Consider the following 25556-nt stretch of genomic DNA (forward strand, 5'->3'; position numbering starts at 1 on the left):
TAGAGTTCATGCGCCTCAATGAGATTTCAGATTGTGCCTCATTCAAACGCATTATGAAGAGAGAGAAGGGTAGAGCGAGATAGAGAAAGAGAGAGAGAGAGAGAGCGAGTGAGTGAGAGAGCGAGAGAGAGAGAGAGAGAGAGAGAGAGAGAGAGAGAGAGACACGGGGAGAGAGCGAGAGGAAGCAAGCGACTGGGATTATAGCAAGGGCAGCTTAATCTGTGGGGTTTTTTTTTTCGCAAAAGGGAGCACGCCCCACGATTTTTTGGCATTCATGGAAAGTGGACCACGCGAGTGCACAACAATCAATGAACGCTAGAACGCAGTTGGCCTATCAGCTCCGAGTGCCACCGATGCCCTGTGGACCGCTTGCCTGACGCCGAGCGCGCTCAGTCAACTCCGCTCACTTCAGCTCTCTCTCTGCTGAGCCCATCCTCCTCCTCCTCCTCATCCTCTTCATCCTTGCTCGCACTCGCTGGCAGACGCATCCCAAATGCGGGACAGCTTCTAAACTCCGGGGTTTATTTTTGGTTTTTTGGGACTCGAAGGAGCGAAGGAGAGAGAGAGAGAGAGAGAGACGGAGGGGAGCCTCAGCCTTCACCACCCTGAACGCCGGGCATCCTCAGCATCATCTTCAAGCCCTCCAGCCTCCACTCTGCATTCCTTCACTGGCTGCAAGCTTTTGAGCCAATCTGGGCTGCCGCTGAGCCGTCCCAATCTGCACTGCTCACTCCCCTTGCGCTGAACCCCGGATATCTGCTTCCTCCCTCAAGGCATCAGCCGCTAATTGAGCTCTGTGACTGATAACTCAGAAAAAAAAAAGAAAAGAAAACAACCAAGCCTCCTACCATCTGAAACCCATAAGCAGGTTTTTCGGACTCTGACCGCAGGCAGAATCAATCCCAGCAAGACGTGGTGAAGACTGCCCACTGCCCTCTGACTCACACCTCCGCTCCCAGCATGCCCCACTCCATGCAGCAGAACCACGGTGAGCATGTCCTTCTATTCTCTTTATCCCAACTGCACACCCCTCCGACCTCACTCCCTTGCTCCTGTTCCTCATTTCTGCTGGGGCTGCTAATCCAGTCTGAGATGAATGAGAGAACCAGATTATTAAGAACAGTAAAAAAGAACAACAGGAAAGTAGAAACCATGAACAATTTGTAAAGAGAAACTAACGGATGAAAAACTGGTGGGAAGTGAAAACTTAAGAGAGCTGTGAGATGAACATCTGGTCTTCTCTCCTAATGTTGTTTTTTGTAACTCATTTCCCATCGGCGGGAATAAGTGAGAGATTCCTGCTTAAGTAAACAAGCATGCTTATTGTAGACGGCGCTTATAGCAAATTACTATCTCTATTACATGGGTTATGTCACATCGCATTGAACGAAAAGCAGAGCCTCCTCCTCACTTACTACTACTGCCAATTCAGCCACAAGCACAAGTCAATTAGATTAATCTGAAGCAAATACACGCTGCATAAAACAACGCGACAGCCAGCCCTACATGTGACCCCCACCACTGTCCCACTTCAAATGTATTTTTAATATGATAAGAATATCAAATGTGTGGGTTTTTAAAAAAGAAAATGGAGCGGGCGACATGAGGAGAAAGCAGGGAGAATGCCTGAAGCTGTTTGGACTCGACGCACTCTGTTAATCTTAGACTGAGTGTTTTCTCTTCTTGGCATTTGCTAACACAATCTTAACTGAAAATGCTCTCAGGCATCAAACTCATATCCTCTTATTTACTTACTTACGCTTATGTAATTCACAACATATTAAAAAGAGGCTCCATCCTATGAACATTCACGGCCAACTGACCCCTCTGGCGAGAGGGAACATACACACATTCATAGATGAACGCAGAGATGGATATTCATGTCTTATAAAAGCACGCAAATGTATTGAAAGTCCTGAAATGTGATTGGTAGGGGCGTAAAATTGCACACAGAGGAAAAAATGCTTTAGTGTTACACTAGAAAATAAGGCATTGAGTGTTTTTCAGTATCAAAGATGCTTTTGATATCAGTGCATGAAGAGATGTTTATTTCACTAGCAGAGATGCTGTGATTGAGGTAAGTATTGCGGTGGAGAAACATGAGATGAAAAAAAATGAATGATGTGGTGAATCCTACAATACTTTTAATAACTGTCTCAGTAAAAAAAAAAACAGGGCAGAACAAAGTCCCGTGCAAAAGTTTCAGACTCTTCAAAAACTGATTATCTTATATATATATATATCACAAATCTGTGCAATGGTTGGAGTCGTCCAGGACAAATCTTTCTTGTTTAAACTTCAAAAGACAAAACTTCTTCTGCCAAAATCAAAAATCCTTGTTACTTTACTATTCTAAATGGTATTTGGTGTTTTACAAGCAAAATATATATTTATTGCCAGGATAAATGGTTGTAAAAAATGTGCGTAGACTTTTTTCTACATGACTATCCAGTGTGTAAACCCTTTGGGCTGTTAAAAAAAGGCAGTACATAAATATAAAACTACACTTGGCCGAACATACAGTACACATAACTGTGCATGCAAAATATAATACAGCTCCAAACAGCAAAACAATCAGGATATCGTATAAAAACTGAAACTAAAAAGGACATCAGCCCAGTCTGTAACGTTACCCTCCTCATGTATTAAGTCACATCAAGTGGACGTCATGAACATTTAAAATCACCTGTGATGAACTCTGTGCGCTGTGTTTAACAACGTTTAACTCGGCTCTTGTCTAATTCTCTGGAGTGGAACAGTCATGGAGCTGATTAAGAGCATGGAGGATATGACCCTGTTTACAGATTTACTTAAAGCTCATTTTGCTCTCATATGTTCACATCCGTAAGCGCACACCCTACAACTCCGTCACGGCTCTCTGTACTTTAAAAAAGACCCTTCTGCTCAGGAGAAGCTGCTGCTCCATCGGGCTTAAGTGTTGGACAGCATGCCGTTTTCTGGTCTTACGGTTTCATGTTTCTCATTTGTTTGGGGGGTAAGGCATCTTCAGTAGGGTGTGATACAGGGAGGGGTCTGTTTTGACTATGGTAAAGGCTAAAGAGGTTAAAGTTATGCGTACAACAGTGAAACTTTAATTTGTGTCATGAAAAGTTCTTTAGAAAGAAAAGGTTATCGCTGCAGCAAAAAGTGCTGAAGGGATCATATCAAACGGTGATTGGGATGTATCAATCTGCATGATTACATTGACTTAGAAAGCTAGATTTAGATTTTGGCATAGGTCAGATTGTTGATACGAATAAATTCTAATCATTATCTAAAACACTTAATTTCATAGTCCACTGTGGATGTCCACTTTGGCAATGCTTACCTTGGCAATACCTCCTTTCAGCTAAATACCTAATAAAACCTGATTTTTAAAAAAAACCTAAAACTAACCCTGAACCCTGTTACTAAACCTAACCATAGCCTTGCTGATGAATGAATTGGGCTTTTTTCAGATAGTTTGTTAATAAATTCATTGAATGTTATGAATAATCTATAGGGTGCTACTCAAATAAAGTATTTAATAATGTTTAATAATATATGTGTCCATTCTTACCTGAAATAAAATTCTTGGGCCTTTTTTTCAAACAAAGAACCAAAAAAATGGACTAAATAAAAATTGTATTTTTTTATTATTGACTATTCTATTGACTATGTATGTATTTTTATTGACTATTTTCTACTCATGTATACATAATTACACATTAACAAAAATAATTCTGAAATGTACCAAAATAAATACATCAAACTGAACTATCGTATAATCAGAGACTGACTGAAGGGAACTGTTGCGAGGTCAGAGACTTACATTCCTAGTCATTTCTGGAGATTCACAATGTTGAGCGGAGCACTTCTGTCCCAGGTGTGAAAATCAGCCAAGCATGGTCAGCGCTGGTTATGTCACAATAAGGTCGCACAAATGCCACAGTACAGGTCAGAGCAAACACACTCAGTGATTCTCCTGGGGCAGGTAGTGCAGTGCTCTACCTCTCTCTATCTCCTATCTAGCGCGGACCTGTCCGCCTTTCCAAGGGTCAAAGACGGGTTGATTTGAACTCATACTCCTCTTAGGTCGAGACCTGCTTGTCGTGCTTCACTTCCCACCACTATGATCCTCATCATGAGCAGGATTTATTATTTTTTCCCCACAGTGATGACACACAGCTCCAGCAGTGACACTGACTCGAGCTGATGTGTTTGCCATAAACATTAGCAGGGCAGTTCAGGGGAAGCAGAGTCAGGTCCAGTGCAGGCGAGTGTTGATGGGTGACTAGCTCCATACGCAGCCTGGAGGCTGCCGGGGCAGAATGCATATGCCCACACCATCTGTGCCCCCAGTGCAAATACACTATTGGAAAAAAGTGGCTACAGGGGAGGAGCATGAGGTGGAGGGGTCGCCGCCTTAAGATCTTTTAACTTCTTTTAACTTTTCTTTTCAAATTCAAAGTAAATATATTACACGCTACTGTTTAAAAGTCAGAGATCACGTTTCTCAGTGTCAGGAAAGAAAAGCAGAAAAAACACATTTAACAGAAAACTGCAAAAAGCCTCAACAACTAAAAATCGAATCTTTAAGTATTAGTGTGTCCACCCGTTGCCTACAGCTTCCATTTGTTTCATGAGATTTGTTTACAGTTTTCAAAAGAAGTCTGAAGGGATGTTCTTTCACACTTTCAGTCTTAGTTCCGTCTTCGAAGCTATTTTTTGGATTTTCTGCCGTTCATGATCCCAGTAATTCCAAACACATTCAGTGATGCTGAGGTCTGGGCTCTGGGCTGGACAGTCCACTGATCTGAGAACACGAGCAGCTTCTCTGTTTGATTAGCACATTTTCTTCTTTTCTGTCCATTTCCTTTTACTTCTTTTAAGGCTTTTTGACAGCTACACATCCTTACGGATTCATAGCTTTGAGTTGTGGTCTCACAGCGGAAGGATGGACAGAAAAACCTGTGGATTTTTTCAGATCTGAAGCAAGAGTGGAGCCTGATCTCTTAAAGACAAAAGAAATATATCAGATTTTTGCACAATACTGTATAATTTAAACCTCCATTCATTGATATCTTTGCCATTTAAACCGTAATGTTTGATTTATCTGTGTAAAACACGATGATATTGAAGATTATTTTTATATATTACACGAGAGGCCCAATGTTGGACTGCTAAAATGAAAGGCATGTAAATGAAAGTAATACAGCAGGGGAAAAATATGAAATGTGAAAACAGACATAAAAAACATTGTTACTGTTTGTAACAATATTTGCAGGGGGAAAAGGTAAAAACTTGTGGCTATAATTTTGTATTCCTAAATGCGACCGAAAAGTCTTTCCTGAGTCAATCAGGACCTTATCAAGGGAAGGGAGCCATGAGCAGGTTTGTCATTGTCATCACAACATGACATCCATCAAACTTGACTGTCCTGATTAGAGACGTGCAAAAAACACGGTCAAGGTTGTTGGTAATGTAGGTATAAAAACATCATGATCTCAGAACACACTGCTAAGAACACTGTATACTGCTGCTACTTTTCCAACTCAAGTGGTATTGACATCCAACCATGAGAACAGAACCTTAGATTTCAAAAATGATTAGAAAATGTTTCATAGAAAAATGATCTGCCCAAGGATTTGCCAACAGAGCACTCTAATGGCATGGATTTGGAACATATATGTTCATAGCCATTTTGAAACCCACCCAACAAAATATACTGCTGCAAATCCCACCCCAATAATCCCATGTAAATTGATATGTTATTAAAAAGGCCAGAAAGTACTTGTTTATCTGCTTTTTGGGGCTGCGGAATTGGTCGGGGTTGGAGGCCAGCCAAATCAAATCAGTTTTGAGAGAGGATGATTTCAGAGGCTTGGTAGAATTGCTTTCATCCTGGCCAAAAGCTCCTGGTTCCATGTTACCATGGATTACACTCCACTTAGTGCATCTGATGGACAGAGGGGGAGGACCAAAAAGAGGAAGGAAACACACCCCAGCAAAGGCCTAATGGATAAACTGCTTATGTATTTGGGCAAGAATGGATTTCCCAACATCCAGACTTTTTAGATATTAAAAAGTACGTAGACGGACCATATTCCCTCTATTAACTGATGTTCAACCCTAATCACTGAAATACAGATGCCTTTAAAAGCTGATGCAAATTAGAGAGATCTGACCAGTTCGGCTCTAACGTCAGTGTGGATTGGCTGCTGTCACTGAGCCAGGGAAAGAACGAGAGAAGGAAAGAAGCTGTGTGATTAGAACTGATAGGTCTTCTCCATTTTCACAGGCCCCAAAAGAGGGAATGTTGGTTAGCTGGAGTGGGACGCGTTGCTAGTTATGGAGAATCCACACAGTGGTAGGAGTCCTGAGATGAGTTAACCTATGCACAGCAATTAAACCAAAATATTCTCCTTTTCCTGCAGTGCAATGGAGCAAGCTGTGCTACTGGAAAGTTCCCAATCAGAGTGGAATAACTTGGGACATGCCACCCACTTACTGACTAAACACAGACGAGAATATGACCGCATGACCTAGCTTATATACACGATATACATACAATTATTCACCAATTGATCACAGTCCAAAAGTGGGTGGTGGGAAAACAAACCATTCACTCCTCTGTCTATACAATCCATTTATAGAAACTAAGCATTCGCTGTTATTGTGACGTCACAACAACCAATGTAATAACACACAGTATACCCACCTGGTCGTCTTATAGCAGCTTCGCCCCGCCCACTCACATTAAAGTTGTAAGGAGTGTTTGAGCACAGATAGCTTTTTGAATGAAACATAATAAGGCATAATAAGCCAATCAAAATTCATATAGCATACATTTTCAAAAGCACCTAAATTGCTCAGATCTACAGGTGAGGAAGAGACTCACCAGAGAAGACACAAGATGGTGATGTTTATGGGTCACAGACTTCAGGCAATTATTGACTGCAAATGATGTGGATACAAATATTAAGCAGGTGAATTTTATTTTAAATGACGTTACTTTGTCCAGTTATGGTCCCCTGAAATGGAGAGACTATGCCCTCTTCAGATGGGATTATTTGTCCATGGGGAGGTGGGATAATGCCAGTTTACCATAGGACATCTGTAATGTTCATGAACAATTCACACGGGATAAGAAATCTCAGAATCGATGACAGAGATGGGAGCAGCTACTCGATTTACACACTGCCTTCACTGCAGAAAACAACAGAAAACATTGTTTGCCCTAACCTGTCCTGTTGTCTTATGTGAACGCACTGTCATTAATGTTATCATCAGCTTGAGACTTCACAGCCAAAAGTCAACAACACAGCATTAAATAAAACAGTTCGTCTGTCATTTTACATGTTCTGAGTTCTGCACATTTTTATAGAAGGTAAAAGGCACCTAAATCTTTACTGATGCGGGAGCACACAGTTCCTAAAAATAAAAACTGACTGGATGGGACTAAAGTCACAGAGAAACACCAATATAAATAACATTACCCTGCCTACCTAAGTAAAATTAAGCCTGTCTAAACTGGGCTTAAGTCAAATTCTCTTGAATTAAATATTTTGCACATTGTGCACATTTACCTCATAGTCCCGGATTTATTTTGAATTCAATGTGCCAGACTGCAGAGCTAAAACAATAAAAACACTCTGTTTATTACCAGCTTTGACCTAAACCATAGATGTAAATTCCATTTATGATGAAAAGTTAAATGCAGGGCACTATAAAGCAAGTAGCCCTCAAAGAAAACTTTTTTGTTCCTGATTAATGACCATTTTACTACTATTAACATTACATATAAAAACTCTAAAGATACATTTAAGCTCACTTGTCATTTTGGATATTAAATGAAATACCTATGTTTGTGTTATAGTTATATCGCGATTCATATCTCCAAAAAACATAAAAGGTCATTGAGTTTCTCTACAATCGACCACTTCAAATCAAACCACTTGTATGACTTCACATCTCAATGACTGAATTATACTTTTTGACATTTTGAAGAATCAGTGGAATTCCCCTTTAGTGATTATTGTAACATTAACATTTATGTATTTAGCAGACATTTTTACACCTAAGCTAAAATCTACTACTGACCTGAAAAAGTGTTTTCTTACTTGTACATGAACTCATGAAAAAACACACACTTCATAGGTGTATACCTACGCAAGAGTCTAATGTCCATACGTACAGACAGAGAAGCACTGGCTATTACTGTAAATCCTCTATCAATCCCAGTATTACAATATTCAGAAACTGCCTCTTATTTTGTATGTTTCAGTGAACATCCTACATTCTGGGTCAGTTTCTTTTCTCCCCTATTTACATAACACGATCAAATGCAAATACTTTGTGTGTTCATGGGGACAATCCTTCAGTCATATAGCTAAGATTCCTCATCAGTTTCGCATCCAAACTGTATCCCTTCTGGGAAATTTTTTGATAAGAATGCAAATGTAGTCTAATCACAGCCGCTTCTGTTCAGACATGAGGGCAGGGGAGCACAAGATAAATTCAGATTTGTGATGTAGTTAATACAGTTGTGGTGTGAAGAATTCTAAAGGGGAAACTGATATGAAAAGTAGTAAGAGAACTGATACTGAACGCCCTAACGCTGTCCTCTGAAACAAAAAAAATACCTCAGATGAACTCAAGATTATCTTGTTGCCCTATACCATAAAAAGGTGTGCACACATTATACACAACCGGTATCAATCAGAGGAGTCCATTCGCCTGTTGAGAAAGTGACCTACAATAAAAGTTCCATGATAAACAAAAGCACTTTTAGTTCCAAACACAACAGGACGTCGAGATTAAAATGTCATGTACACACCACACACTTCGTCCCACACTATTTCAGTAGTGACTGCCAAGTCATTTCAATACTTTCTTCACAACATAGCTTTATAAGCCATATATATATATATATATATATATGCATGCCCTGTGATTGGCTTAGACAGAAGTAAAAAGGGTGGAGCTGCTGAAAAAGGAGCATTTTGTTTACAATAAACCCCCGTAAACCAGAAGAAGAGGCAACAGAACCTTAGATAATGCTTTTCTTCTAAGATGAAAATCTAAGCAGGACAGTTCACAAGACAAAGTGAAGTTCCAATAATGAAGAAACTTGTTAGCTTGTTAAGTGTAATGTCTTAACATCTGTTCTAGGTTTCACCAGAAAACTGAACATATGAAGCTCACAGTTTCATGTTATCCACCAGGTGGCACAGTTCTGAGAAAACAGGAGTTCCAGGGAAAAACAGAAAAATTCCAAAATGCCCCACTCTGACTGCATTCCTGGATAATTTCCAACTGCCCTCCTCCCTTCCACTGCCACCCCCACCATCCACACACTCCTCCTTCTCTCTCTCTCACTCACTTTTTCTCACTGTCTCTCTCTCTCATTCGCTGTAGGCAGCCAAATTCTTGCTCCACTTTAAATGCTCAGATTTGTCCAAACTGTCCCACATCCAAAACCAAAAATCTATGCCTCGCTCAGATTTTACTCGCGTTTACTCTCTTTGCCCTTTGTCAAAACGTTGCGAAATGCAGACAGCAGCACTCACTGACTAGACTTTAAGGCTTCAACCAATAACTTGTCATAACATTGTAGGATTTGCGAGATCTTAGACAAATGGAATGCTGCTCAAAACTCCTGGCAGATTGCAGAAAAATGTTCTTTATTTCAGATAGGTAGGCCAGAAAAGCTTTGGAAGATTAAATCAGATTCAGGTAAGCAAGCACTCCACCCTCCTCCACTGTGACTTGAAAAGAACATCCTGTAGCTCAAGTTCAAAACACTAGAAAGTTCAGAGAGTACAACAGACTAGAACACACAAGAGATTCCTTGCGATTCAATGTTTGCTTCAACAGGAATCAGTACTGACCCTGAGCCAGTCACTTTCTAAAAACATCACCACAAACACACCAATGTGAACACTGACCACTTGAATTTTGGCAGGCCATCCTGCTAAGATAAAGCATTAGCTTGGAAGCATTGCCAACATGTGATGCAACATGTTCCCCATGGCTGTGAGAAGAGTCCATGAGAGAGTGAAAAGCTGCTCTCCAGAGGCTTTCTACAATCCTGGGAGGTCTGCTGGGAGTGTAACACTGCTCCAAGCTGTTCCATTAATCAGCCAATGCCTTTCATTGATGCACCTGCAAATGGATCTACTGGATCTAAATTATCCATTGGCAATATAATGGACATTACTTCACTCCATCAAAGAAAAAAATAAACACACATTGACAAAACGGTGCCACATACAGTATGGAAATCAGACATCACCCTTCGTTTATTTAATTTCCAGTCAAAACGACCATTAAGTAATGGCTTCTTGACAGCTCCTTATCCTTCTCACAGCGGTAGCATGGACAGAAACACCTGCGGCTCTTTCAAGATCTAAACCAAGACTGAAGTCTGATTTTCTCCTCTCTTTCAAAGATGAAAGCTTTAAGTGCTGTTTATCTGATGGTGACAGTTTTGGTGGTCTACCAGCTTTTTTCTCATTTTCTCTATAACTGTTAATCATTTTTTAATCTCCAGTTTTGGAAACTCCTGTTATTCTCCTTTGACTTTCCACTTCCTTGCGCAAGTGTATTATCTTATTTCTAATCTCCTCAGAAATATCTCCTGAAAATGAATACCTTGCACTTAATGAGAAAAACGTCATGACAACATGCAGCAATTTGGCTGTAGAGTAACTGTTAATGAGTCTGCTGCAAAGCCTTCAACACGTGCAGATCACATCACACCTGGACATCATCAGGAACATGCAAGTCAGGATAACAAGCCCAGTAGAACTGGCCCAGCTTCTGGTTGGTGGAAAGAAAAAAATACACTTCCATGTAAAAGCTGGAATCACTTGTCATATTAATCTTATTCAGAAATAACTTACACTGTCTAGACTGAAATGTTATAAACAAGACAGCAAAAAGTAAACCGATGGATTATTAACAATGTAAAGTAACAAAAAAGAGCAAACGTTATTAAATAATAAACTATCTGTTTACAGTAATTTCTCCTCACAAATGGACTAAGTGGCTGTCTGATGTGCAAAATCTGGTCACTACTTTCAGAATATAAGGCATTTCGAGTACTAACTGTATTGAAGCCATCTAAAGCGCCGTCCATCATAGAAAACGTCTTCATTTCTACAGCTTCCTTCACATTTTTACCTACAGATTATTAGAATCATACTAAAATAAGTTCATACACGCATGTGCAACAAACCTGGGTTTTATGTTGAGACAGTGACTCCACAATTTTAAATAATACCGTCGATTTCTTGACCACAGATATTCGATTAGTGTTAATATCACTAGGTTTCACACCGTAGCATAATGTTCTTACAAATATAAAAGTATAAATGTTCTTCATGCTATATATAAGTCAAGCATTAAGACCGGAGAAGCTATCGATCAGTTTGTTGATCAATTATGTACACGGCGAAAGATCCACATCAGCTTACATCACTATATTCATCGCATAGCGGTAAACATATTGTGTAGGAGATATCCAGTAATAGCTCTTAAGATCAATAACCAAATAATAAGCATCGGGTTGAATTCTTCACTTCTCGATCCATCATGCGTAGCAGGGAGCACTGCACTTGCTGATAGGTCAAAAGAGTGTAATAAACACAGTCTCAAAAACATGGCTGCAGCTGGTTGGTGGAGGAAGTGGAGAGGTGTCTGCAACAGCTGTGCGATCCGAGCACCCCCTCCCCATTGTTCATCGGCAGTGTTCCCACTCCTCCATAATGTCACCGTGCTCAAACACAGTGGAGGTGGCACCTCCCCAGCCCTGCACACCACCTGCCCCGCCCCCCCGCCCCAGTCTCTAACATCCTGTACTGATCTGCGCACACACTGATGCTGCATGGCCCACGCCACACACCCGATCTAATCTATGTCGCATCTATATCAGCTTCAAAAGCGAACGCGCTACTAGAAACGATAAAATATTGTAAAAATAAGATACAAGTCAAGCGGTTGCGCTTTCAACTCGTTCCCGTCCATGAGAAAGCATAAGAGAAGGCAGATTTGACTTGAGTGGGTTGCAAGACAAACACCAGGTCAAACCACAGAGAGCCTTGCATTCTCACCACAGAAATGGAGTGTCATGACTGAAACACTTGTAGGCGGCTGGAACATACCAGCTTTACCTACATGTCAAGTATTTGTCTGATTTAAAGACACAAAGCACGGCGGTGTGGTCTTTCACACTAAAAAACAACACCTACCGAGCAGCAGCACCAACACCTCCATCATCGCACTGCAGAAAAGCTTAAAAAAATACAATACTGTACAAATCACTTCACCGCTTATTTTTCATGTCCAGTTCAAACTGCTATTAAATACAACGTGTTTATTTTTCAGTAGATTATTTTGATTGAGATTAGATATAAAATAATCCACTCATAGGAGGAAAGGTAAGTCAAAGGGAAATATGTTTCCAAAAGCTGGAGTTCACAAAAATATTTAAGAAATTAGATAACAATTATAATATATAATCGTGCAACTATGTATATAAAAGACTATCTTATTCCCAAAAGATATAGAAAAGCAGGACTCCTAACAACCATGCAAGACTTGGTAGACCACCAAAACTGTCACCATCAGATAAACAGGGCTTTCATCTTTAGAGAGAGAAGAGATAATCAGGCTCCACAGGTATTTCTGTCCAACCTTCCACTGCGGGAAGACAACTCAACAATATGGAACAACGTGTAGCTCAGAACAATGGGCTGGCCACTCCAGAGCCCAACCTCACCATCACTGACTGTGTTTGGGATTACTTTGACTGCGATAAGTAGAAAATGCCACTTCTGAACTGAACTTGGGGGAAAAAGTCCCTGCAGTTTTCTTTGAAAAACGCAAAGCAAGTCTTGAGAAGAATGAAAGCTGTAATAAAGGCAAAGTGTGGGCACATTAAATACTCACAAATTTGGCGCTATATTGAGTTGTTGAATTCTAAGGGACCTGTACATGTAAAGTTATTACATTACACATTAGCTTCATAGTGAAGTTCATAGCTGAGTAATGTCTACTGGCCACTGGATAAATATTATGAAGAACTAAATAGGACACAGTTTAAAGGGTTAAAGGCAATTATACTTTTGTGATGGGCGATAACGAACTGAACCACTGTAAAAATGTTAAAAAATTAATACCCCACTTGAAACATGTCCTCAAGTTATTGACAAAACCCAAAGATAAACATCCATAAGTAATGACGTAAATCAGTGAGCTGTGTATTGGCTACAGATAAATACACGTGAGCTGGCGCATTAGATCCAGAAAAAAAAACCTTCTCTCACAGTTGAGATGAAAAGCCAGAGTGAAAGCGTCAATATGAACTTTGACCCTAAGCAGGTATGCCGGAGTTGCTGAGGGCAGAAGTGAACCATGCAGGGGTGAGCTTGTGCCTCTTCAGCTGTCTGACCATGACTCACTCTGAGAGGAGGACACACTCCTACAGCTCTTTCCAAAGTCAATGCTCTCTAGACACACACACTTTGCAGATTTGCATGTCTAAAATAAGCGCAGCGTCACTGTTCCTTTGATATTTTATCACTTTTGACAGAGCCGAAAAGGCCATATGGTGGCTTTTCCTACCACGTCTTCGAAAACATGTGTTCTAGTTTCTAACCCGCACGGTGAAGAGACATTCACTCTACACTGAGCCACAGGTCCGCCAGATCCCCACGCGCAGGAGTTACACTTGGGCAATTGGAGTGTGTTAAACTACTCAAGAGGTGAAATGTATGTAATGGTTATGCGCATAACAGGAGCCCTCATGCATGAAGCTCTCAGTAAGACAAAAACAGGCCCGAGCCTGACTGATAACAATACCAACACTCGCAGTTTCCTTTCATCACCGACAGCAATCTCTCCCTCTTTCAGTGCACAAAGTGCGCTTTCACTATCGGGGTATAGATTTTATCGATCAGGGCACCGAGAACACTTCAATGTCAGCATATGTTTTCTACAAATCGGACCGCAATTTCATCCACAGGTTTTAGGTTATTTCACCATACAGGAAGGCTTCAAAACCTCAAACAGGTGCTGAAACACCTGCTCAAAACGACCTTTTGTCACATGCATCTTTGCTTTCTACTTATTTCACAGCTCCTGTAATGGAAACTGCATACATTACACACACATTGCACAAAAATAGCACAGCAAAAAGAAAAGAATGTCAAATGACTGAATATCGCATGTTATTAGTGTGCTCAGTTCTAAGTCTATGCCATATTTGTATTATAGCACACTAAATCAAAATGATACTATATTCTCATCACGCTTTTGAGCCAGCCATGTCTCTGACCTCTCTGATGTTACATTTATTCTGCGTTTCATGACGCAACAGTCCTTTAAGCATCCTCCTGACTCTGCTAGGTCACGCTCAGATAACTTTCTCCTACTGAGCAAGTGTATATACACACACACACACGCACACACATGCATACATCTATATGCTCACCCAATGTTAAAGTTGTAATGAGGCACAAAAGCAGTGTTCAAGTTGTATTAGTCTGCTTTATTAAATGCATAGCACAAGCACAAAAACAACAAAAAAAAGAATGCTAACCATGTTATGAGTCCAACCGTAACAGGATGACACTAATCTGAGCCAAGCAGTAAATTGCTGACATGAAAAAGAGGAGTTAGAGTCCATGCGACAGTCCTCTACGGACACAGAGGGAGGAAAAGCCTCCTTCAAACTTAATAACACAAAAGTGCCTTTTTAAGGAGGAACTGAGAGGGCCTCTGAGTACTTGCTAACAGCAGATCCGCACTATGTTACAGCGCAGTTGCATCATTCCTCTGACAAACACGGCCGGTTCGAGTCTTCACTGACGACAAGAGCTGAAGCTGGCAAAAAATTCTGCTCTGAAACGAGGGGAGATTTTTGCCGTTCGTGTACAAAAGACTGCGGAGCAGCTTCCGGTGCTAAAGCTCGTGTTAATGGGCACTATTCAAAGCAGCAACCAGTTTAGCACCAATAGACCCTAGTTTTAAAAGTTTTACAGAACACTTGGGCTAAGAGTAGATCCATAGTAACGACTACAAAACAGAAAAGCAGATTTTTGTGCTGCTGTCTCACGGAAAGGGACTATCTAGCTAGGAATGCCACTGAATGCTTTTGTACCAAACATAGTCTTAAGTAGACAAAGTATTCATAAGAGAAACAAAAAGACGTCTTAGTCTCATAATCAACCAAGTTTATGTTCTCAGTAATGGACGTTCCAATGACAGTTCCATGCACAAGTCATAGCAAAGTCGTTCCTTTTTAAACAGCGCACTGGCCAGTCTGTGTGTGGCCATTGGGCAGCCTGAGGTGCCACTTGAGCCTGTTGCTGTTAACAGTTAAGTGCACGTCTAACAAAACAAAACATCATTGATTACTTATCAAGGCTCCGATACCACTCTACCCCTCCTATCTCTTGCCTAAGTGGGTCACTTGTTTTCATGTGGAACTGGATGGGTAAAAGTTTGCCAAGGTTTTGCGGTAATTATCTCATTCACATGTGGCTGGGCACTGCAGGGGGCCACGGTAAATTACACATTTCTCTCCAAACTCCTGGATGCTTTATGGCCGTGTATTATGCATAACTGTGTCGGAGCGCCTTAAACAACCCCCGAGTGGATTGAAATAAAGTTGACGCTGCTCTTTGTTTTGGAGCTCAACACACTCTTTATTTGGCAGTGCTGAATCGGAGATTGTTGTGAAGGAGGGCCTTAATTATTTCACAGACGTTTTCCCCAGTTGGTCTGCGAACACCTGGGGTGCTTTTAGTGGGACGCCGGATCCAAATGGGCAGATATCAGGGCAATTCCAGTGAGACAAGTTCTCCTGTTTTATAGTCATGACAAGAGCCATTGCAGGAAGGTTAAAACAATTTACCTAAAAGGCACTGAAAACCTTCGCTCGCTAACGCTGCACTACACCCCCCCACCCCCCCATAAAGTCTCCTCGTCATTTCAGAGTAGCCATTATCTCATAATGCTTTTATTTTCCATTATTAAGAGTTGAGAGGAGGTTACAGAATCCCCTCTTTAAATCTGTTGGCGAGGCCTTGCCAGTAGCTAAACACATCAAGAGAAATGTATACATTTGAATAAAAAGTAAACTGAACTTTACTAGGTTCTTTACTAGACTTTACTAGGCTACACTCACTGAAAGCTTTTTGAAAATGTATATAAAAATGAAAGACTCTCATCCTGTCTGCAGTCCATGGTCACAATGTTCCCTAAGTCAACACAAACTACGCAATGGCAGATTAAAAACTTGAATAAAAAACAGAAAACATACATTTGTCGGTCAAAGACGATTTATTAAGTTGATTCACTTTCTTCCTTCCGGCAAGACAACAAAGTAGGTCAGTTGGTGTTAAGCAGAAGAAAGTGAGTGAGTTCTTTCACTTCGCAAACGCGCCCAGCATTTTATGTGGTTTTCTGGTGAAATTACTCTGCACGTGGTGGGCTGCCATCGCCCCGGTCGCAGATATTCGAGATGAAAAGTGCTGCTTGGGCTGTAACCCCACCACCAAAATGAGGAGCAGGAAAGAAAAGAGAGATGTATCGCATGTGCCTGCACCTAAACTGTGCTCTATAAAATCAACCCACAAAATCCGAAGTGCAGCTAGCCAAGGTAGCGCAGAGGCAAACTATTTTTGGAGCACGTCTTCCTGTCTTTCTTACCTCAACCCTGGCAACACGAAGACTTCGCCACTGTGATGCGGCAAAAGCAAACAATGTACCCATTAAAGAACAATGCATTATGTACAATGTTTGGTAAAAGACAATAAATAAGCCGACGTGTTGCACATTTCATCATGCAGTAAGAGGGGAAAAAACGTGTGATTATGCACAAACTTTTTTTTTTGGTAAACAAAAAACATTTGCTACCTGCCTTCAAGAAAACAAGAAAACACAAAAATGTGGCTTCTCAAACAAAAGGTCATCCTGACCCTAAAAATATTCAGTATAACCGAAGGTCAGTGCTTCAAATTTCAAGAGATAAAGCACTGAGAGTGTGTGTTAGCCAGTTTAATAGGCAAGACTGTGAGAACCAGGAGAAGCAGACATCGTCATGTGACTTCTCAATGTTGACATTAGTAATACTGCCAATGGGTAGGAATAATACATTTCTTTAGCCAGACCTGCTGTGTGCTCAGAGCCTTGAGGTGTTTACGCTACTTTAAGTTAAAAGGACTCATATCCTATGTTTTCATCGCTATTCTACTAGAAATGATTTTTAAAAATCGCTTGAGATTTGTTTACATACAAAAAAAGTCACAATTTTTATTTTCACATGACCATTTTCCAAACTCTTTTTATCCCTTAAGGCTGATCTGTGTGAATAAGCTCTGATTGATCTGGTTAGCTGCCTAAAGTAACTACACTGCGCTGTTTTTGCAGCTTTCATATTTTTTCATATATGGACTGTGAGGACTGAACGTTTACATACTACATCAAACTTCTTTTTAAGAAATTGAGGAAAACGTCTTTTTTATAAGATATGGGCCGTGTATAGTCAGGCACCTTGACCTCGTAAAAAGGGAATAAAACATATTAAATAAATATTAAAGCCTTTAACCAAAGCATTATTATAACATGACTGCCTGGTAACTTCAATTGGGACATGATGTTTGAGGGCTTTGTTTTCCGCCCAATGTAAGAGCAAAAACAACTCATAAAAATTTTTATTTCAAATCAAATTCAAAAAATTTTACTGCAAAGTAATAATATCAGTAATTCTAAAATTGACATTTAACACTACAGGGGGCAGTGAAGGTAATTTTCAGTTTCAGAATGTCAATTAGGCCAAAATGGGCCACAAGGGACCTGCAAAAATTTTTAATTTTTTTTTGTAAAGACAAGATTTATGCAGCGCTGTTTACTCTACAAAATAACATCCGACATAATTAAAAAACACACAGAGCAATAAAATGCAAATATATTCTTTACCTATAAAGCCTAAAGACAAAGGCGTTTAAAGCTTTCACTACCAGGTCAAATACTTTGTTGTTCTGCGATCCCTGGCTGGCTTTAACTTACAGATAAAACGCTAGAGAATTTTTTTTTAATCATACACTGTGTCTTCATGCCAAGTACAGCTCCTGTTGTACAGTTATATTCTTCCCAAAATAAGCATGCAAAAACCCTCACTAATGTCAGCACAGTTTCAGTCGCAGAAGAAACGAGTCCATCCCCGTGGGGCCCACCCTGGAAAAGCCCAGCTCAGCAAGGCAGAAGAGTGTGTTAGTGCTGGGATTTCCATTTGCGGCCTGTGCCAGGAGAAGGGTCTTTCTGTTGGGAGCACAATTAGCAGTGGTCTCGTTAGAAGGCAAGGACGGTCGGGTCCCACTCCATTTCCTACTACAGCGCTATGTGACGTACCCATCAATTAGGCCCCTGCATGGAGGTGTAACATAAACAATTAGCATTCTCCTCTTAGCATACTTATGTGCTGTGGGCCTTTGCTGGAAAAGACATAATGGTATGATTCATATACAACGTGAGTTCTGACAAATTCTGATACTTGAGCACCTGCAAGGGAAAAACGTAAACACGTCCTTTTAATTAAAAAACACCAAAGTGGAAGAAGGCAAGAGAAATCATTCAAAGACCTGTATAAGCTGGTGCAAAAGGCAGTTATAAAGCAAAAATAATGCAGACGAATGAAGGTGGGGGGGCAAGCACAAACTCATCCGTGCACATCGCCTTGTTCACACTAGAGATTCACTTGATACACATTGCACACGCAACAGAGAGGAAGCACTCCACCTGCAAGAAACTTCCTTATCTCTTTGGGTCATTTTGACACTGCCTAAACTTCATTAATGCAGCAAACATACTGCAAAATTTACACAAAATGATTTACCCAACCTGCCATTACACCCATGCAGTCCCTGCTTCTGTCAGTTCGTGTTTGAACATGCATTTGGTGCTGTTTGCATACTCTGTATGGCTGACGATGAGTATTTTGCATGTTGCTCTGGACAGGAGCGTCTGCTGAAAGAATAAATGTAAATGTAAATCCATTGATCACCCCACCGAGATTAAAAGCCATAGATCCTTTAAACAAACATGTATAGAGTTCTTCCTCTTTTATCCCCACAGCACAGCAAGTTCTCCACCTGTGTCAGGGTATGAGCAGGACGCGGGTCTGGAGCCCCAAACGCAGTTATCCAGGTGAGTCCACCCACAGATTCATTTAGTGCTTAACGTTGAGACTCAGTATCACTGGAAGTATACGGGGAAAAAAGATCAGGAGAGAAATGTACTTACTTTTTCGTTCTAGTGAATTCAGTACGGCTGAATGATGTGGGGAAAATATGTAATTATGCATTTTTTTGACCAATATTGTGACCGTGATTTTAATTATGATTGTTTTCTAGATATTAAAATCCAGGCTTGTTGTTCTGGCCAATGCAACCAGAATAGCTTTTTCGGGCATGAACACTAACCATAGTGTGCCAGACTGCCCGTTTGTTGTGGTCATGTCGTCATGTACACAGCACATGGGTGTTTATTTGCTTTTGATTGGTCAAACTCATCTACAGGCATCTGACAAGCTCCATGTTACTAGGGTAAATTTGACCACTTCAGACTTAAAACAACATTGTTGATAACATAGGCTATAAAATTTAAAATCGCAGCTCTTGCAATCTAAAAACTCTCTTTAAAATTCCAACTTCAGTATAAAAACAATGCATCTTCTAGCCCTTGTGAAAGGCATTTAGATCAGGGAGTGCCAACTCAATCACCGAGAGAATGAGAAATGCCAGCATATATTGCTGCTCAAGGCCGCACACAGCACATAATACATCAAATGCACCAAACACAGAAATAATAATAGTAATAATAAAAATAAATAATAATAATTATTCTACTTTATTAGTTTGTGTTTATTCAAATGTTTTTATCAAAAACAGTGTGTATGTGTGTGAGTGTATATGTGAGTGTATGTGTGTGTGTGTGTGTGTTTTAGTAGAGGCTGCTAATTAATTTAAGTGAGGGAAACTCACAAGTCATATCATTCATCATGAACTATGTGCTCAAACTTGATGAACTGGACTCTGCCGTGCAAAGCCCTACACATACAAGTCAGAGTGAAAAGACAAAGCAAAGAAATTCCTAGCACTTTCTTCCAACCGTATGGCACATTTATAGACTATTAGGCTGGCTTACATTCTCTCAAAGGGGAAAACAAAAGCTTCTGTTCATCACTTCACAGGATGAGTCACTTTAAGTCACACCTTACAAAATTCTCAATCTGTAACAGCACGTGAAATAAAAAGCTGATACCAATGTTGGCACAAAACATGGTTTTATTATGTTACTATAAAAGTTACATGTGTTTTCATATACAAATATATTTACCAAATGATATCTTCTTATTTATAAACAGAAAACAGCAGGTCACAAACAGCACTTAGCAATCAGGGCAACAGTTATAAAGTCTTTTGCACTAAAAGCTTAATGTATAAATGTCCCACGCTTGAGGATGACAAGTGGCACATGGAGTGTTTGAAACTGTACGTGTGTGTTTGAGTACGGAGGGGGACGAAAAACACCCTTGCATGAAATGACAGTTCATTCATATTAGAAAACTCCAGCCTACTCTCCTCTCTCAATCACCTACAGGTCTCAGACTGCAGTTATGCAGTCATGAAGAGAAAAAAAATGAGCTGTCAAACTGTACATCCCCAAGGCAAATGGACTGTTTTTCACAGTGCAAGTGTAAGTTTATTAGTGATTATAAGAAAAGATCAAATTGAGCTGCTTTATCATATAAGAAGCTGTCCGACTCAGTCTCGTTCAGATGATTTTAAAAAGTCAACAATGCCGAACAAATACAGATAAATAACAGTTCTGTCCCAACAAGCAGCGCCCTTAACTATTTCTCACACACTTGTGTTGATATGTTAGCCTAATGGTGGTGCACTGACACCTTGTTTTTCCCCAGTTGAACTGCTTACAGGCCTCAGAGCTCAGAGTTCTGCTTTACGACCCTAACAGCAAGAGAAACAGAGCTGAGGAGCAAACCGTCTATTGGGATAATAATATTGTAATACTACTATTACCACTACTACTAAGTAATAATAGTGACAACACAATACTACTACGACTACTACTAATAATAATAAAATTATAATAACAATAATAACAACACCTCAAAGTAGTAATTACAATTACAATTTGTTTTATTTATATATATATATATATATATATATATATATATATATATATATATATATATATATATATATATATATATATACACACACCTTGGAATTATGCTATTATGCTCATACAGCCTACTTATTATACCTTTGGGCTTCTCATGTCACAGTAAACAAGTACATACAGGCTACAGGCACTACTGTAGCCTCTTTCAGAGCGGTGTTGGCACAAATGGGTTTTGACCCCAAAAAAATGACTTACTCTATATCAATTTGTGCTCTTCATAGGCCTTCATCACATCTTCCCACTGGCTTCTATGGAAATGCTTTACAGAACTGATGCAGAATTCTCTTAACAAAATCATACCTCAGAGCCAGGACCAGACTACCCGATGAACACTGATGAAAGCCACAACTGCAGGGTCAGGCGGGCTTTGGTTAAACGTCCAGAAAAGTACAGACATATTCGCACTCATCTACGGCTTAAACCCCCTGACGTGGCTGTCATTATAAGGACTTAACAGACACATATCAAACAACACAACTGATTAATTAAAAACATGAACTAAAGGGTCAGCCGATATCCTTCAGAGCGAACATCACTCTGCTCTATACAAGCACACACTCTCCACAGAACGAGCTTTACCCTGGACACCACTGCCACTGCCACTGCCAGTACCAGTGCCATGCACACTTCCCACACGGCAGCGTCCACAGGCAGCAAGCACAGAGCACCGCCATCAGAACGTAAGCAGTCTTCAGAGAACCGGAGCTCTTAAAGACGAGCACGTCTCGAGAAGAATCCCGTCCACACAAACCCAGCAGGTCCGCAGCAAAGGACGACCGGGAGGGAAAAATCAAAACACCGCTGAGAGCAAACAGAAAAGAGACAGAACACCTATGTAACTCGTCCGCTCCAGATATGTTCAGTATAGCTTATGGCCGTGGGTTTAACACAGGGAGGAGGGGGGGAGAGAGAGAGAGAGAGAGAGAGAGAGAGAGAGAGAGAGAGAGAGAGAGAGGGCTGCGAACACACACTTTCGCTTGTGCAACAGCAAATTAGTTTAGGAGTATTTGGAGGCTGGCAGCTTTCTCAGCCCATGTGACCGTCTCTGTCTGGCACAGTCCACAGCGAAGGGGAGACGCCGCCAGTCCACGGCGATCTCTCCCACCAGAGATCGGGAAAGAGTACCATTTCGGGACACTTTTAAACTTCGATTTTTAAAAGGCTGCCCTTCGATAATGACGTTGAAACGCACGGCGCAAAAACGTTTTCCTAGGACAGTGGAATGAGCAGCCGAGACAAAACGGTGCACACCCCCGCCCGGAGAAAGTGGTACGGTCGTAAGCTCAAATTCCGAGAATTGAGCTGCGCTGATTCTTAGAACTGCGCTTCTTAGAAGTGGTGATGCAAGAAGTTTCTAGGAAAGCACTACCAGGTGATGATTTTTTTTTTTTGGGAATCAAATTCTTCTCTTTTTACTCCATAATCTGGCTTGATGCTGCTGCGACGCACTCGTGTAGAGCTTATTCGGGGAACAGCTTCTTTTTTTAAAGAAATGTCTGTTTCGCGTGTTTAAGGGCTTTATTGTAGTGGAGAGTCCAGGCTGGAGCTCTCTATCTGGGGGGCTTGTGTGTGTGACGGCTTGGCTGGGTTGTCACATCCAGACCCAGCCAAGGTGAAACACACCGCTGGCTGCTTGTGCGTGAGCGTGTGGGGCTCGCGTTCTGGGACCGTGTGGTCCGGGATGGTGTGTGCTTGCGTGGAGAAACATGGTAGACGTGCAGGGTGTGTTGTGAAGGTGGTCAGAACAGGGGGACCGGGTCGCTATGATGAAGTTAGAAGTAGACAGGCTGTCAGAAAAGTGTGAACTTGAGGAGTGGCGTGCGTGTGTGCGGCTGCTGTGGTGTTATTATCACTGCTCGTGTCTGGGCTGCGGACGGGCGATGAGGCAGTTTCGGCAGCAAGTGTTTGCTTTTTTGTGCGGCTGCCTGTTTTCCACGTCTGCTTTGGCGGAGGGTCGTGGCAGCGCTGTGCGGTGCATCTGTTTCGCATTAGCCTCGGAGAGCGCTGCGCGGAGCGCCGGGGCTGGCTGAGGCTGAGCCGATGAAGCCCGCTGTCTTCTTCTCGGCTGGCCGCGGTGCTGACACCCCCGTGCAGCCTTCACATTGCTGAGCTTTGTTTCATCCACCACAGTCTTGTTTTGCAACCGCGCGAGCAGGGAAAACCCAAGAAACGTGCGTCCAATCTACCCGCACTTATCGTTTTTTCAGCCAGCCCTGTTGCAAAAGTGACTTAAAATGTTTCTCAACCCTTTTGCCTGAAACGTGTTTCGTGCTGTGACAATGAGGGGAAATAAAAGTTGGTGCACGGGTCGGTTAGTCAGTTTCGTGCAACAGCTCGCAGCGGCGCAGATGTGAGTTAGTTATTACTGCACAGCGCGCGCTGATGCTCAGAATGAGTCCCGTATTAAATGCGCCAGAACAAGTTTTGCGCAATCTATTATTGTTTTTGCTACAAGCTGCGGTTTCGGGTGGCCTGCCGGCGCAAAGATAGCGCCAGATTTATTCTGCAGGGCGATTTTGAAAGGTGTCTCGGATGACAGGCTCCTTCACTACACTTTGGCATTTAGCAGGGGGGTCATAAAAGTGTGTGCGAGTGGGCTTGTGGGTGTGTGAGAGAGAGCGCGAGCGCGCGCGCGTGTACGGGCTCCTCGCGCTATTCCTGGACGGAGCAAAAACTTGCGTATGTGTGTTTGAGTGTGTGTTGGGTTACAGACAGTTCATCAAACACGATCATGCGCTGGACACGGGACGTACAGCCTATGTGTGTGTGTGTGTGTGTGTGTGTGTGTGTGTGTGTGCTTAATTCTAAGGCAAGAAGATGCGGGATCCACTAACTCGATCTTGGAGGACGTCAAATTGAGAGCACGATTAAGCAGAAATAAACGATCAGCCTAGACAGCGTTTCTCTTTTCTTCCTTTCTCGTTTCTTCACATGCACTGACTGTGTTCTGAGGCGTCTGAGTAAAGCAGGCTGCTAAATAACGTGGAAAGGTTTTTACGGCTTAACTGATGGTGCGCTGCCCTGATAGGGAGCTCAGACTGAACTGGATGGAGGTCGGTATGGATGTATTAGACTCTTAAGGACATCTTGTGGTAGAAAAGTATCAGAGATGTTGCGAAATGGCAAAGGGTAGACAGTATACAGGGAAGCTTTATACTGTTCACGAATCCTGCATCACTGAGTAGATGAGATGTAAAGTCACTCGGAGTGGTTTGATGTGAAATGCTTCATTCTACAAAAACCTATAGTCAGGATCATTCACAGTGGTGGTGATGGGAACCGAACGTCTGAAGTGTTTAATGCCTCTAAAAGCTCCCCCACAGAAAGTTATGAGAAAAAGAGAGAAATGGTTATGAAGACTTTCCCTCTTGGTGATGGGATTTTGGCCTATATGTATTTTAATCAATGTATTTGAATCTGTTCATGGTGGAGGGACACATGCAAGGTGTTCTAAGCTTAAATGGTCTCCAAAGAGAACTTAGTTTTTCAGACTGAACTCTAGTTTACCATTATCAGCGCTACATGTAAAAACTCAGAAGACACGTGTAGGTTCACTGGTGGTTCTGGATGGTAAATAAAAGGTCTATATTTGTGTCATACACATGGCAACTCTTGGTTCCTATCACCACCAGTGTAAAGAAATCTGAGTCATCAGGTTTCTCTACAGATGAACCATTTCACATCAACCCACTCAGAATGACTTTGTTTACATCTCAGCCGCTGAATTATTCAGACAATTGGAAAAACCGGTGAAATTCCTCCAAGTTACTTTCACTGGGAAAAGAAGCATCTCACTCTAGCCACATGCATCAGCCACACTGTCACTGTTTTAAGGGGGTTTAGGCCATCTAAGCCAGGCTGATAGTACTCTGGAAAATCAGATCTACCTCATTTGGGAGCGTTTCATCACCACACACACGCACGTTGGCACTGGATATAGGTTAGTGAGAGAGGACACTGATGTTGTGTGGCTTCACACTGAAATGGAATCTGGCCCGGAGCAGATACAAAATGTTCAACATGTAAGACATGTTTACTGGCTAATTTATTTCCATCCTGTCTAGAGACTAAATCTGTCAAAGCACTTAATGTAGTGGTGATGAAGGGGGGAACTGCTGGTACAAAGAGTTATCCCGTCAGAAAAGAAAAACAACCGCCTCTGAAAGAACAGCCAGACAATCAGCAACTAAACTCGGTCTTACAGTAGCTTAATGCAGCGATGCTGTACGGGCTGCTTCCCTTTGAATACATCCCATTTGAAACATATTCTGAAGAGCAAGCTGTGATCTTCATAGAGCATT

General features: G+C 41.4%; 1 protein-coding gene across 5 annotated transcripts in view; it reads left to right on the forward strand.

Moving 5' to 3' along the window:
• The first annotated feature begins 255 nt into the window (after positions 1-255).
• The window catches only part of bcl6aa (BCL6A transcription repressor a), a 31188-nt gene continuing 5887 nt past the window's right edge, over positions 256-25556 (forward strand). For 2 of the 5 annotated variants that reach the window (XM_017698025.2, XM_017698026.2), the window contains exons 1-2: positions 256-988; positions 19123-19194. In XM_017698025.2, coding sequence (XP_017553514.1) covers positions 961-988; positions 19123-19194 — 100 coding nt within the window. In that variant the 5' untranslated portion in view covers positions 256-960. Of the gene's footprint in view, positions 989-19122; positions 19195-22520; positions 22628-22681; positions 25278-25556 lie in introns of those variants that run through there. The other 3 variants (XM_017698027.2, XM_017698028.2, XM_017698029.2) reach the window with 2 other exon arrangements.

Source organism: Pygocentrus nattereri, chromosome 26 (genome assembly GCF_015220715.1).
Source record: "Pygocentrus nattereri isolate fPygNat1 chromosome 26, fPygNat1.pri, whole genome shotgun sequence".
In the NCBI taxonomy this organism is placed as follows: domain Eukaryota; kingdom Metazoa; phylum Chordata; class Actinopteri; order Characiformes; family Serrasalmidae; genus Pygocentrus; species Pygocentrus nattereri.